At 45.3% G+C, this 10,863-nt stretch overlaps 2 protein-coding genes across 2 annotated transcripts in view; both read right to left on the reverse strand.

Annotated features, from left to right (window-relative positions):
* The window catches only part of ORAI2 (ORAI calcium release-activated calcium modulator 2), a 17,390-nt gene extending 15,726 nt beyond the window's left edge, over positions 1 to 1,664 (reverse strand). Inside the window, exon 1 of the mRNA XM_008640376.2 lies at positions 177 to 1,664. The gene's annotated coding sequence lies outside the window, so the exon portion shown is untranslated. The remainder of the gene's footprint in view (positions 1 to 176) is intronic.
* A 739-nt stretch (positions 1,665 to 2,403) lies between these two features.
* PRKRIP1 (PRKR interacting protein 1 (IL11 inducible)) overlaps positions 2,404 to 10,863 on the reverse strand; it is a 10,255-nt gene continuing 1,795 nt past the window's right edge. Inside the window, exons 3-7 of the mRNA XM_017742967.1 lie at positions 9,489 to 9,567; positions 8,003 to 8,103; positions 7,157 to 7,242; positions 5,436 to 5,503; positions 2,404 to 3,143 (exon numbers count right to left, since the gene is read on the reverse strand). Coding sequence (XP_017598456.1) covers positions 3,028 to 3,143; positions 5,436 to 5,503; positions 7,157 to 7,242; positions 8,003 to 8,103; positions 9,489 to 9,567 — 450 coding nt within the window. The 3' untranslated portion in view covers positions 2,404 to 3,027. The remainder of the gene's footprint in view (positions 3,144 to 5,435; positions 5,504 to 7,156; positions 7,243 to 8,002; positions 8,104 to 9,488; positions 9,568 to 10,863) is intronic.

A 10,863-nucleotide genomic window follows, 5' to 3' on the forward strand; every position in this document is an offset into this window, starting at 1 on the left:
GTCTGCGGATCCCTAAAGTCGCGGTCGGGCTGAAACCCACCCACTGGGTAAAGGTGTTAGTGGGTCTGGACCTTGCGTTATCTCTAAATCTTGCCACAGAGAAGGTATTGGTGCAATGGGATGCAAATGTGCTTTTATTACAATTATTAATTATACAGCAAAAAGTCGCCACTTACATAAGTCAAAAGGCAGCGCTGCTCTGCCTCCGCCGGGCTGAACCTCCTCCGGCTGAGCACAGGCTCCCTGCGAATCCCGACTGCTATCTCCCTGCACTCCTCCGCTATTGACTCAGCCGGAAAACCTGTATAAACCCATCAAAAGGATAGGGACAGCCTTATGGGAAAGAGAGGGAGTTCCTTCCCTGGAAATGAGATAAAGAAAATGCTGAAAGGCAGCACAATGGGTCAGCTTTATCACAGGGTAATCCCATCTTCCTGAATTCCATTCTGCCTGGGGGAGGGAACAAAGGAAAACAACTCTTAAAAGGCTAATAAAGAGACAGATACGTGTTATCCTGAGTGTGCTTTTCACCTCTGAGAGCAGGAATACCCCTGCTCGGTTTCAGCACTAACACTGCTGTCTCTCGGGGTCCCACATACGCACATACACGAGTAGAAATGGAACAGAGCAAACTTTAGCCCTTGAGGGTTAATCTCCATCAGAGAAAGGAGAAGGACTCCTCTAGAAAACAACCCAGAGCACGAATTTAGTGTAAGCAGGTCAAACTCCTTGGCAGTTTCAAGCCTGTAAGTTATTACCGCTTTGTTGGTGCCCTATTTGGAATAGGAAGCAGTTGTAGAGTTGTTCCTGATTTTACTATGCACGGGAGCACTTCCCCTTTTCTACTCCATGGATGACGTTTTCTCCGTTTTGAGGTCACATCGCATTTGCATTTTATTCTAAACGAAGAAACATCCCTTGAAACCTCCCTTTGAAGTGCTTTGTATTCTCAACGAGCTCGTACTGCCACGAACAACCACAACGCGGCGGAATGTTTATGGGAATTCACAGCTACACCTACCAAATACAGCTCCTACTGCTACACTCAGCCACCCCGGCGAGACAGAGCGTGAGGCAGATCCCACCTTCACCAACATGCTCTCTGCTGTTTACAGATTTCACCTACAAACTCGGCATTCGGCATTCCCAGAAAACAGAGCATGAATAATTCAGCGCGGGTAACGGTGGCGTCTTAGGGAGGCAGGATGAGGCCACACAACCTGAATTTGTTCAATCACCAGGACAAACTCGAGTTCACCTTCCTCATGGCTGAGGGAAGCGTGTCCTCACTCAGCAGCATCTGCTCTGCTTAATGCAGAACAGCACTTACTCAGCTCAAAGACCTGACAAGCTCAGAGGCAGAACATCTTTATTTGTGAGACTCTTGGTTCTTCTCTGCCCATAAAAAACCCCTCACGTTTTTATGGCTCATCCTACAACACAGTATCCGTAGGGTCTGCCTGCCCTAAGGGGGATGCACGTGAAGCAATGCTCATAAATAATCTCTCCACAGGGAAAATGCCAGCTGCAGAACATCCATCCTGTATCTGAATGAAACACTGCCACAGCTTGCAGCACCTGCCCCTGTGGAGATTGAGCAGAAAACAGTTCCATGCAGATCTCTAACCTGGGGGGCAGAGGGGATATGGACCTTGCAGGTCAGAAGTTACCCATCTCTGAAGCCCTTGGGTATGTACAGGGGAACTAAACACAAACATCACTTGCAATTGGTCACATCTGCTTCCCAGCCACCACAGTAACACCACTGATAAGCCATTACATAAAGCCAGCTCAGACAAAATGCAGGATTTCTGGCAGCACTATTCAACAAAGGCGAAATCTAAAAAGAGATTCTCTCTTTTTACTGTTTTTGCTTAAAATAATTTGGCATTAACCAAGGCTTGAGAAGAAGTAGCACCGCATTCTGGATGCAAGGCTCTGGGATGAGCACGTCTGAAAGCCAGCAGGCACTTCTAATTAAAGATACACTGAAGAGACAAAAACCAGAGTTACAAGTAAAACCACCACTGCATATGCTTTTCATTGAAGCACCAATAAGTAAATATATAGAGAGATGTTATGATTCCTACCGGGGAATCCAAAGTGCAAAGCAGAGAGCTCAAGCAGAGAGAAAGGCAGGTGTCATTACAGGAAGCTGAGCACAAGCAAAATGATTCCATTCCAAGCCTTTCTGCCACAGGATTCAGAGGCTTTACACACAATCTTTGGGAAAAGGTATTGTTCCAATTCAAAAGCAAAAAGTAAGTGACATGCAGCTAACACCTTTTCCATATTTTCATGTGTGCCACATTACTTGATCTCTTTGTCCCTTCCTGCAGCACTGCAGCATCTCTTTATTTTACTGAAATCCTCTTCCAAAAATAAAAAATAGAAGACAGAACAATCCAACACATCCCTTTTATTAATTTAAAAAACATGGAAGAAAAGCAATAGGGAAAGTTTTAGCATTAAAAAAGGGATCCTGATTAAAAATCTATAGAACTTGTCTAGCAACATAAACTGATTTCTTTGGGTTAGAGATGACCCCATACAAAACCCCAAATGCAGAACACTCACAGTGCAGGAGAGTCTGGCTACAGACCACTTTTCTACTTCAGGTTAAACTCCTCCCCTAGATTCATGTATCCCACTGCTACCAGCTTCAACATAAGTAGAACACGTAGCCTTCACAGTAATATTTCCCTTAAATGGTAATAGTTATGTTTTAGCTTTCAGACAGAAAAACACTCTGGGCCATGTTAGAAAGAACTCTAGGGTCATAGAGACTTATGGCTGACTCTTTAGAGCAAACTTAGAGCAGACTGCACAGCAGTTATACACGCAATTAAGAAAAAATCTCTTATTTGGCATTTCTCTATCATTTTCTCTCGGGCCTGTGACGTGAAGGCCATGCCCCGTTAAGCAGATGTAACGTACGCCAATGGGTTCTGCTTGGCTGAGATGAAAGACTTTCATGCTCCTGAATATAAAGCAATGAACAGTGTTTCCAGCTGTCCCTGGAAGGCCTCATCCTCTTCCCATCACAAAACTTGGCTCTTCAGCATCATCTTCCTTCTCTTCCTCCTCCTTGCTATCCTCTTCGTCATCCTCGCTGCTGCCTTGCTCTTGGGATTGACCAGGTTCTACAAACACAAAGAGGATGAATGGATGAGGTGTTCCCACCTGGCTTCCTTGTCAAGCATTTCACAACAAAACAGTCTCAGGTGCTCAGCAAATGTGTATTAGGCCAGGCTGATTAGCATGCATGGGTAACATATTCCACTGCATCTTCCTTGTAAAGTACTCACAACTAAGCAGTCCCAGATACTCAGGGAACACAAATCAGGTTCTATTAATTCTGCCAAGTGATAAGGAGGTCAGAATATCAAACTTTCCCTTGGAGAATTCCCTTACCTCCAACTCTACCAAGTCCATCATTAAACAACTCCACCTCCTCTGGAATATTACTTCTTTCAAACATGGAGGTGATAGATTATCTCATTCCCAATCTCACCTCTGCAGGCTGGGATGAACTTTCAAGGATCACATAGAGCACTGGGAAGCCACAGGCGAGACTCAATATATTCCTACAGCTATCCAAGTTCACAGAAACTCCATGAGGTGCCATAAACTTTTACAGGCTGTTTGCTATACAGCAAGTACAGGAACTCATAAAGATATGCCTAAAATTAACAAGGGTCACAGAAAACTTGTGAAGTCTGCTAAAAAACCAGGAGACATCTACTAGAAATTAAATAACCGATAATAAAAATGAGGTACGGCATAAAGTGGGACCTGAATCCAAGAGCCATTTTCCACCCCTTTCCTGTTCCTCAGGCCCAGTCACACTCTCAATGTCCTGACCAGTTCACGCAGGATTTAGGATCAGTGGTCTGATGCCACCGCGTGGTGAAGTGCTGAACTCAGAGGGTTTATTGGGAGTTTGTTCATTAATGCAACCTTAACAGCTGACCTCATTCAGTGCCAACCCTTATTCTTAATGTTTTTGCTACAACAAAGATGAAACATGGCAATTCAGAGGTTTCATTTATTCATTCAAAAAGGAAGACAAATGTTTGCCTGCCACATCCAACAAATACACTTTAATTAATCTGAAAAAACTCTCAGATCACAACCCAGGGCACACAGAACTACAAAAAGGAAAGGCTGTTCTCAGTAGACTAAAAATGGCTAAGAGGGGCTTCTCTCTCCCCGATATTATTATTTTACACAGAGAAGCACAAACTGTAAAGAGTTAAGAACTGTTACAAAGACCAGCGAGTTTGGATTCTGTCTTTCAGGAACTTGTGCCAAACAAAACCACTCCAGTCCCACAGCTGGGACATGGCAATCCCACACCACAGTGCCAGTCCCTGATCCAGCTCTCCTCTCTCCCAGCCACTCCCTAAGGGATGAGTATTCTGTTTGCTCACTCAAAATGAACACAAGTATGTTGACTCATACTTAAAATCTCTTCCCTGTTACAATTCATAAATGAGTAGCTTAAAAAAAAAAAAAAAAGGTAACAAAACCAAAACAAAACACCCAAAAAATTCACTCTACTACATTCACTTGCTGTCACAAGTAAAATTAACCTAACAATTTGTCCTCCCGTGTTTACATGGGAGGCTGGCAGTGGTTCAGCTGAAACAGATCCAATTCTGAAAAGCAAAGCACAAATAAGGTAGAACTGTCAGGCAAGTCACTGTTCCAGCAGAATTACCAGAAACTGCTGTAACTTTAAGATTAACAATTTGTGTGCTAATTCACAAAGGACAACTATTTCAAAGAGTAAGCCAAAATATACTCACTGAAACACTGCAAAGAAGCAACAAGTATGCAAAAGTTTGAGCACACAGTTACACTGACATTGCTGAACATTAATTTTCAAGACTGCAGGAGAACAGAGGCAGTCAGGTTTTTCACCTTTATTTCTACGCAAATAAAATGGTCCTGTGGAACAGATGGTACCAAGGTGGCTCAATTTCTTACACACAAAATTATAACTCAGTTTCTTGCTGCCCAAGCTGTGCATTCTTTTTCCACCTGTTTTCCCATACACATTCAAAATATACTTTAAAAAAGCACAGCCTTGAACAATATTGCCTTTCTGAGCAGCTGAGGTTCTGAATCTGCAGTTTATCAAAATAGCTGGGGCAAAACACACACAAACTCAGATTCCAGAGTTTGCTGTCCAAAATTTCCCCTAATAAATGGAAAATATTCACAAACAGCCAAGTTATTTGTAAGATTAAACCTCAACATAGATGGCTTTCAAAGAGGATTTTGAAACATTAGCTAAAATAACAAGCTTAAGGCTCAGGCTTTAATCCATGTATTGAGAATGCTTGGGATGGTGGGTGGAACAAAACCTTATAGGCTTCAATAAGGGAACAGAACCAAGTCCTGAGAAAAGTAAACTAAATTTCACTGACCTTTTTCCTGCTTCTTTTGTTCAAGCTTATTTTTCTTAGCTTGCAGTTTCTTCTCTTTTAATTTCTGGCTATAAAGTAAAGAAAAAAGACTCTGGAAAATCCAGTCATTGATAAATTCATTGATAAAGGAAATATTACAGACATCTTGGAAAAGCTGATTTCAGAAGAGAAATTCCATTTAAATTTGGCCTCAACTGAAAATCCAGCAAGAGCAAACTTAGCACGTGATCAAGAGAAACTTTTCCACGTTGTTTTTAGATTAATAGATTTTTTAAAAGTCTTTCATGACTCCACTGCAACCAAAACTATATGATACACAATAATCTCCAAGAACACAGATGGAACAAAAATGAAGCTGCCCCCACATTTTAGCTACCTAGGCTAATAAGCTCGAAAGAAAAATCATGTAAAACCCAGACTGCAGAAACTGAACAATGGGGGGGAAAATCACCAGTAATATATACTTTAATTGAAGACAATAAAAATAGTGCAGTATGCTTTGACCTTCCTCTTTGGCTGTACTTCTCAGGATGTCAGGCCCTAGAAGTAGCACTGGGGCTAAGAGGGAATTTCAATTCATACAACCCAGCTCTCTTTGCCCAGCAAAGGCAACATGGCAAGTTAACAGCAGACACAGGCAGAGCAGCCTGGCATTCACATGCTCCTCTCTCAACACCATAAATGAACTCTCTTGAAACAGAGAGCTAAGAACTGTACCTGTTGGGGCAGGACAAAGGAGAAGGGTGGTGAGGAAAATTAGAGGGGCTCCCGCAGGGCAAAGCCACACCATTAGAGCATAGCAGGGGGACAAGGAGGTGTTAGTGTTTAGGCAGCATCTGCTGTTGGAATAGTTGTTCTCCATCTCAGCCAGGGAAGAGGCAGCAGGCCAGATCTGACTTGCTGGCCATCTGTTGGACCACATTAAATTAAACGAAGATGGCAACAGTGTTTGTGTTGTGCACTTTTGTGTTAATATGGCAGTGAGTCACCTTGCACAAGCCTTTCCACAGCAACTCTCAGCCACAGCATGCAAAGCAGCAAGGGAGAGGCTGCTCACGGTCCAACCCTGGGAAAGAGCCGAGCATGATTCTGTGCTATTTCTGAAACATCCTGGACACAGAGAATGGGATTTAAATTCTCGTGCCACTGCACTACAATGCTCAGGCTATTTCTCGAGAGCATCAATCTTGTAACTGTTTCGTTTTGTCTAAAATTTAAGAGAAAGATGGATTTAATATTTTTTTAGTATTTCCACCTAACTTATTAGACTTGGCCTGCCAGACATTTCAATGAGGGAGGCAGAAGCAGCCTACCCATGAAGCAGCACCCACTTTTGCACTGAAACTGCTTGGGATCAAATGATTCAGACATAAGCTTAAGCCAGATATACACACAAACCTTTCCTGACACTGTTAAAACAAATATGGAGTGAGGCACGTTCCAGTCAAGACCACAGTGTCAGCAAAAGCAGCTCAACCAGTCCAAAGTTATCCTGCAAGCAATGCCACGGAAAAGAAACCACCCCAGCAAAGCCTGTCAGGTTTGCAGCTACCTTTGGAAACCAAACATTGACACTGACAAATTTAATTTCCACAGCCAGACTTCCCAGCTGATAGATGCAGACACAGAATGACAGTGTTTATCCAGAGCATGCAGCTACAGATGAGGCACAGGGAGTGAGGGTTTCCATGTCAAGCCTCCTGGGAAAAATCTGCCCTTACCGCTTCCTTCTGCGTTTTGCTGTTTGCTCTTCTGCAATCATCTTATTCCTCTCCAGTTTCTTCTGGAATTCCTCATCTAGTCTTTGCTGTAATTGATCACATGTCATACTTTGGTCACAATCTAAATTAAAATACTTCTTTGAAAAGTCATGTCCTTTTAGGGAGAAGTCTTTTAGCAAAATACAGAAGGGAGCTCTGCCAGATTTTGTCTGGCTTCTTTATACAAAGCCATGTTCCTAGGGATGAGTCCTGTACAGACAGCGTTTTTAACCTGCAACCTGAGCCAAACACTGAAACCTTCTGAGGGAGGAATCCTCACCAAAACAGATGAGGGAGGTTGGGCTTCTGCCCTAATGAACGTTTCAGTAAAAACAAATGAATAATTGGAGACACAAACATTAACATACGGACTCATCTCAGCCAGGAGAGAGTATAACAATAGTGCTCTCTAAAAGAGATCAAGTCATTCTACTTGATCAAGACTTAAAAGAAACATCTGGACTCTGTGCACAGGCACTCACTTTGTTTCTGTCTGTGCAAGGCAGTGTTACCAGGGATTCCTTGCTTTTAAAGCATTTTCAAGTCAGCTTGAGAACACACACATTCCCATGAGGCCTTACTGTGTGCTAGGACCCCAGGGAACACAGGAGATGGAGCATGTCTGACACAAAGCACCGAATGTTTCAGTACTGACACAGACACCATGGATCACACACTCCTACAGACTCCTCTGACAAGGGGTGGCTCAGAACGGAATTATTTGTACATGACTTTCAAAGAAAACACAGAATTGCAATGAACAACAAATAGTTGGGGGTGGGGGGAGTTATAAAGAGTTGTGCTGACCTTCTCAGCCATGGCATCCATGAAATCTTGCCTCTGGTACTCTCGCCGACGGAGATGCCGGTACACATGGAATTCCCCACTCCCAGCTCCGGCACTGGAACCTGCAACGAGGAGGAGTTAAGTCTGCTAGGAAAGAAGGTAAATAGATGCTCACAAATGACTACAGCTGGGGAACAGGAAAGGGCACTGTCAGATGAAAATTATCAACAACACACAGAGTGTTGTCACCATTTTAAACTAAAATAACTCACAACCAAAAGCCAGAGTGAGCTGCAAACCCACACACTTTTGTGTCACTGCAGGTCCCACAATTATCCCCCTGGAGAGCCCCCTCTTAGCTGCACATCAAGGCAGGCAAAGAACTAGAGATGAAATGCACTCCCCACTCTCTTACAGGCAGAGGTGAGCTAGCTGCTGATGCTGCTTCCAAATAATTTTCAGCATCTTGCACACAAAATAAAGGTCAACAGAAAGGTGGTAAAAGGTGATACTGTACTTCCCCATGCAAGACAGATCCACTGACAGTTTTTAACTGTTTCTTCATAAATTAAATCTCTACAGCACTCTCTTCCTGGCATCAACCTGCATATTGAAGCCTTGCAGGAGCTTTAAGCATTGTGCTCCACTCTCTTCCCCTGTCTCCAGAGCCATTTCTCAAGGGAAAGCACAGGAATACAAGTCTCAAAGAAGACACCTAATTAAAACCCAGCAGCTGGGACTGCAACAGGGGTGCTCTCAATACCACCAGAATCCCAGCACATCAGGTGTTCCCAGAAAAACAAGACAATTCAACTCAAGCACACAGCAAAGCTATTTGAAAAAGCCATGGGGGGGATTCCAGTAAGCTGAAGATTTTATTCAGAAGTATAAAAACTTTAGACCAAGATCAATTATTCTAAATAAGAAAAATCAACCTCTAGAACGGACAGAGGTCTCAAAGAAAGACAGAACTTCTACATGCAGCCAGTTTATACCACAGCTACTATATTTAATCCCTGCAGGTAAAAGTAAAGCGTACATAGAGTAGTTGGGTCAGTGTCCTGGCACAGCTGCCAGCTCCCCACCTGAGCACACACAGTCACACCTGCTGCATGTGCCTGCTTCTCATGGCCTGAGACCCAGACTCAAAGCAGTCAAAAGAGGGACTTCACACTGCTAATCTTCCAGAGCACTCTCAGATCCATGGAGAGGACAGACTTACTCATCATCATTTACTTGTCATCACCAGAGCAGCAGCTTATTGCACTGCAGGCAGCCCACGTGCTGCAGTGCCACGGGCTTTGTTCTCCCTGCATTCTGACAGCCAGCAGAAAAGTGGAACCAGAGAACCAAATAAAACTTGAAAAATCAACTCTCAAAGCACATTTCACACCTCTTTTCTCCAGCAAAATGAGCAGCAGAAAACCACCTCTGTCCTTTCCTGCTTAACACTTTTCTAAGTTAAATGAGGCTGAACCCAGAGTTATCTGAAGAATAGAATCTTTACCCATGACATCTCTAACGAACTCCGGGGGAGGTCGTGGTGCCCATTCATTCAGTTTTTCAGGAATTGGTACAGTCTTTTCCTGCAAGAACAAACCAACCAGCCATCAGTATCTTCCAGGAGCAAAGTCTGCAATTTTAACACATTGTTGAAAGGCGGGATACGTCTGACAACAGCCTCTTCCACCAACTGACAGATCTCAGAAGGAGCACAGCTGCAGCAATTTCTTCATGCACAGGGATCAGGAGCAGGCAGAAGAGGAGAATCAGAAGGGATCCTTTCTGTCCCTCACATTCAGGCCTGCAGGTCAACAAACCCCAGGAGGGTTAGGAGTGTCTGTGCCTCTTTTCAGCATGGGAACTAGAAGGAATCATGTCAGCACCTCCAAGCACTGGTGGGAGCTGAATATAATTCCAGTACCAGTAGTCTGGGAAACGACGAAAGGTATTTGTGCACCTTCCATGCCAGAGCTAGAGGACAGGGAAGAGCAGGGGAGGGAGAACACATGGTGCAAGGTCAGAGGAAGAATGCGGTGTGGGGAAGTCTCAGCCTGCTCCAGCACACACAGAGCAGGAGGTGAGAATCTCCTCCTGGCAAAAACCTCCTCAGGAAAGGACCAAAACACCCAGTTAGAGGACCAGGGTCATGCTCCCGCACATTAAAAGCAGTGGATAGAGGGAAGACCAGCGGGCAGAGCACGGAAGGGCCCCTGCGTTCCCAGAGAAGCGTCTCTCTCCTCACAGAATCCCACAAAAGACGGATCCCTCTTCCCTCACAGCAACCCAGTGTGGCAGTCGGGCCCTCTCCCCTTGAGGACCCGGCAAGGAGGAAGGGGGCGTGTGTAGATCCCGTCACGGAACCGGGAAGGAAGAACAGGGGGGTTGGTCCCTCTCTCCTGGCAGAGCCCGGGGAGGGGGTGTCGGTTCCTCTTCCCTCACGGACACGGAGAGGAGAAAGGGGAATTTGGTCCCTCTCACCTCACGGACCCCGGAGGAGGGGAAAGGGGGTGTTAGTCCCTCTTCTCTCACAGAGCCAGAGGTGGAGGTCTCGGCGTCCGTCTCCCCTCACGGACTCTGGGGGCGGGGTGGGGGTCTCGGCGTCCCTCCTCCCTCAGAGACACCGAGAGGGTCTCGGTGTCCCTCTCATCTCACAGACACCGAGGGTGGGGGGCTCGGTGTCCCTCTGCCCTCACAGACCCCGGGGGTGGAGTGGGGGTCTCGGTATCCCTCTCCCCTCACGGACCCCGGGGCGGTCTCGGTGTCCCTCTCCCCTCACAGACCCTGGGGGCGGGGGGTGTCTCGGTGTCTCTCTTCCCTCACGGACCCCGTGGGGGTCTCGGCGTCCCTCTCCTCTCCCGCCGCCCCTGCCAGTGCCCCGG

This window comes from Corvus brachyrhynchos, unplaced genomic scaffold (genome assembly GCF_000691975.1).
Source record: "Corvus brachyrhynchos isolate BGI_N302 unplaced genomic scaffold, ASM69197v1 scaffold99, whole genome shotgun sequence".
In the NCBI taxonomy this organism is placed as follows: domain Eukaryota; kingdom Metazoa; phylum Chordata; class Aves; order Passeriformes; family Corvidae; genus Corvus; species Corvus brachyrhynchos.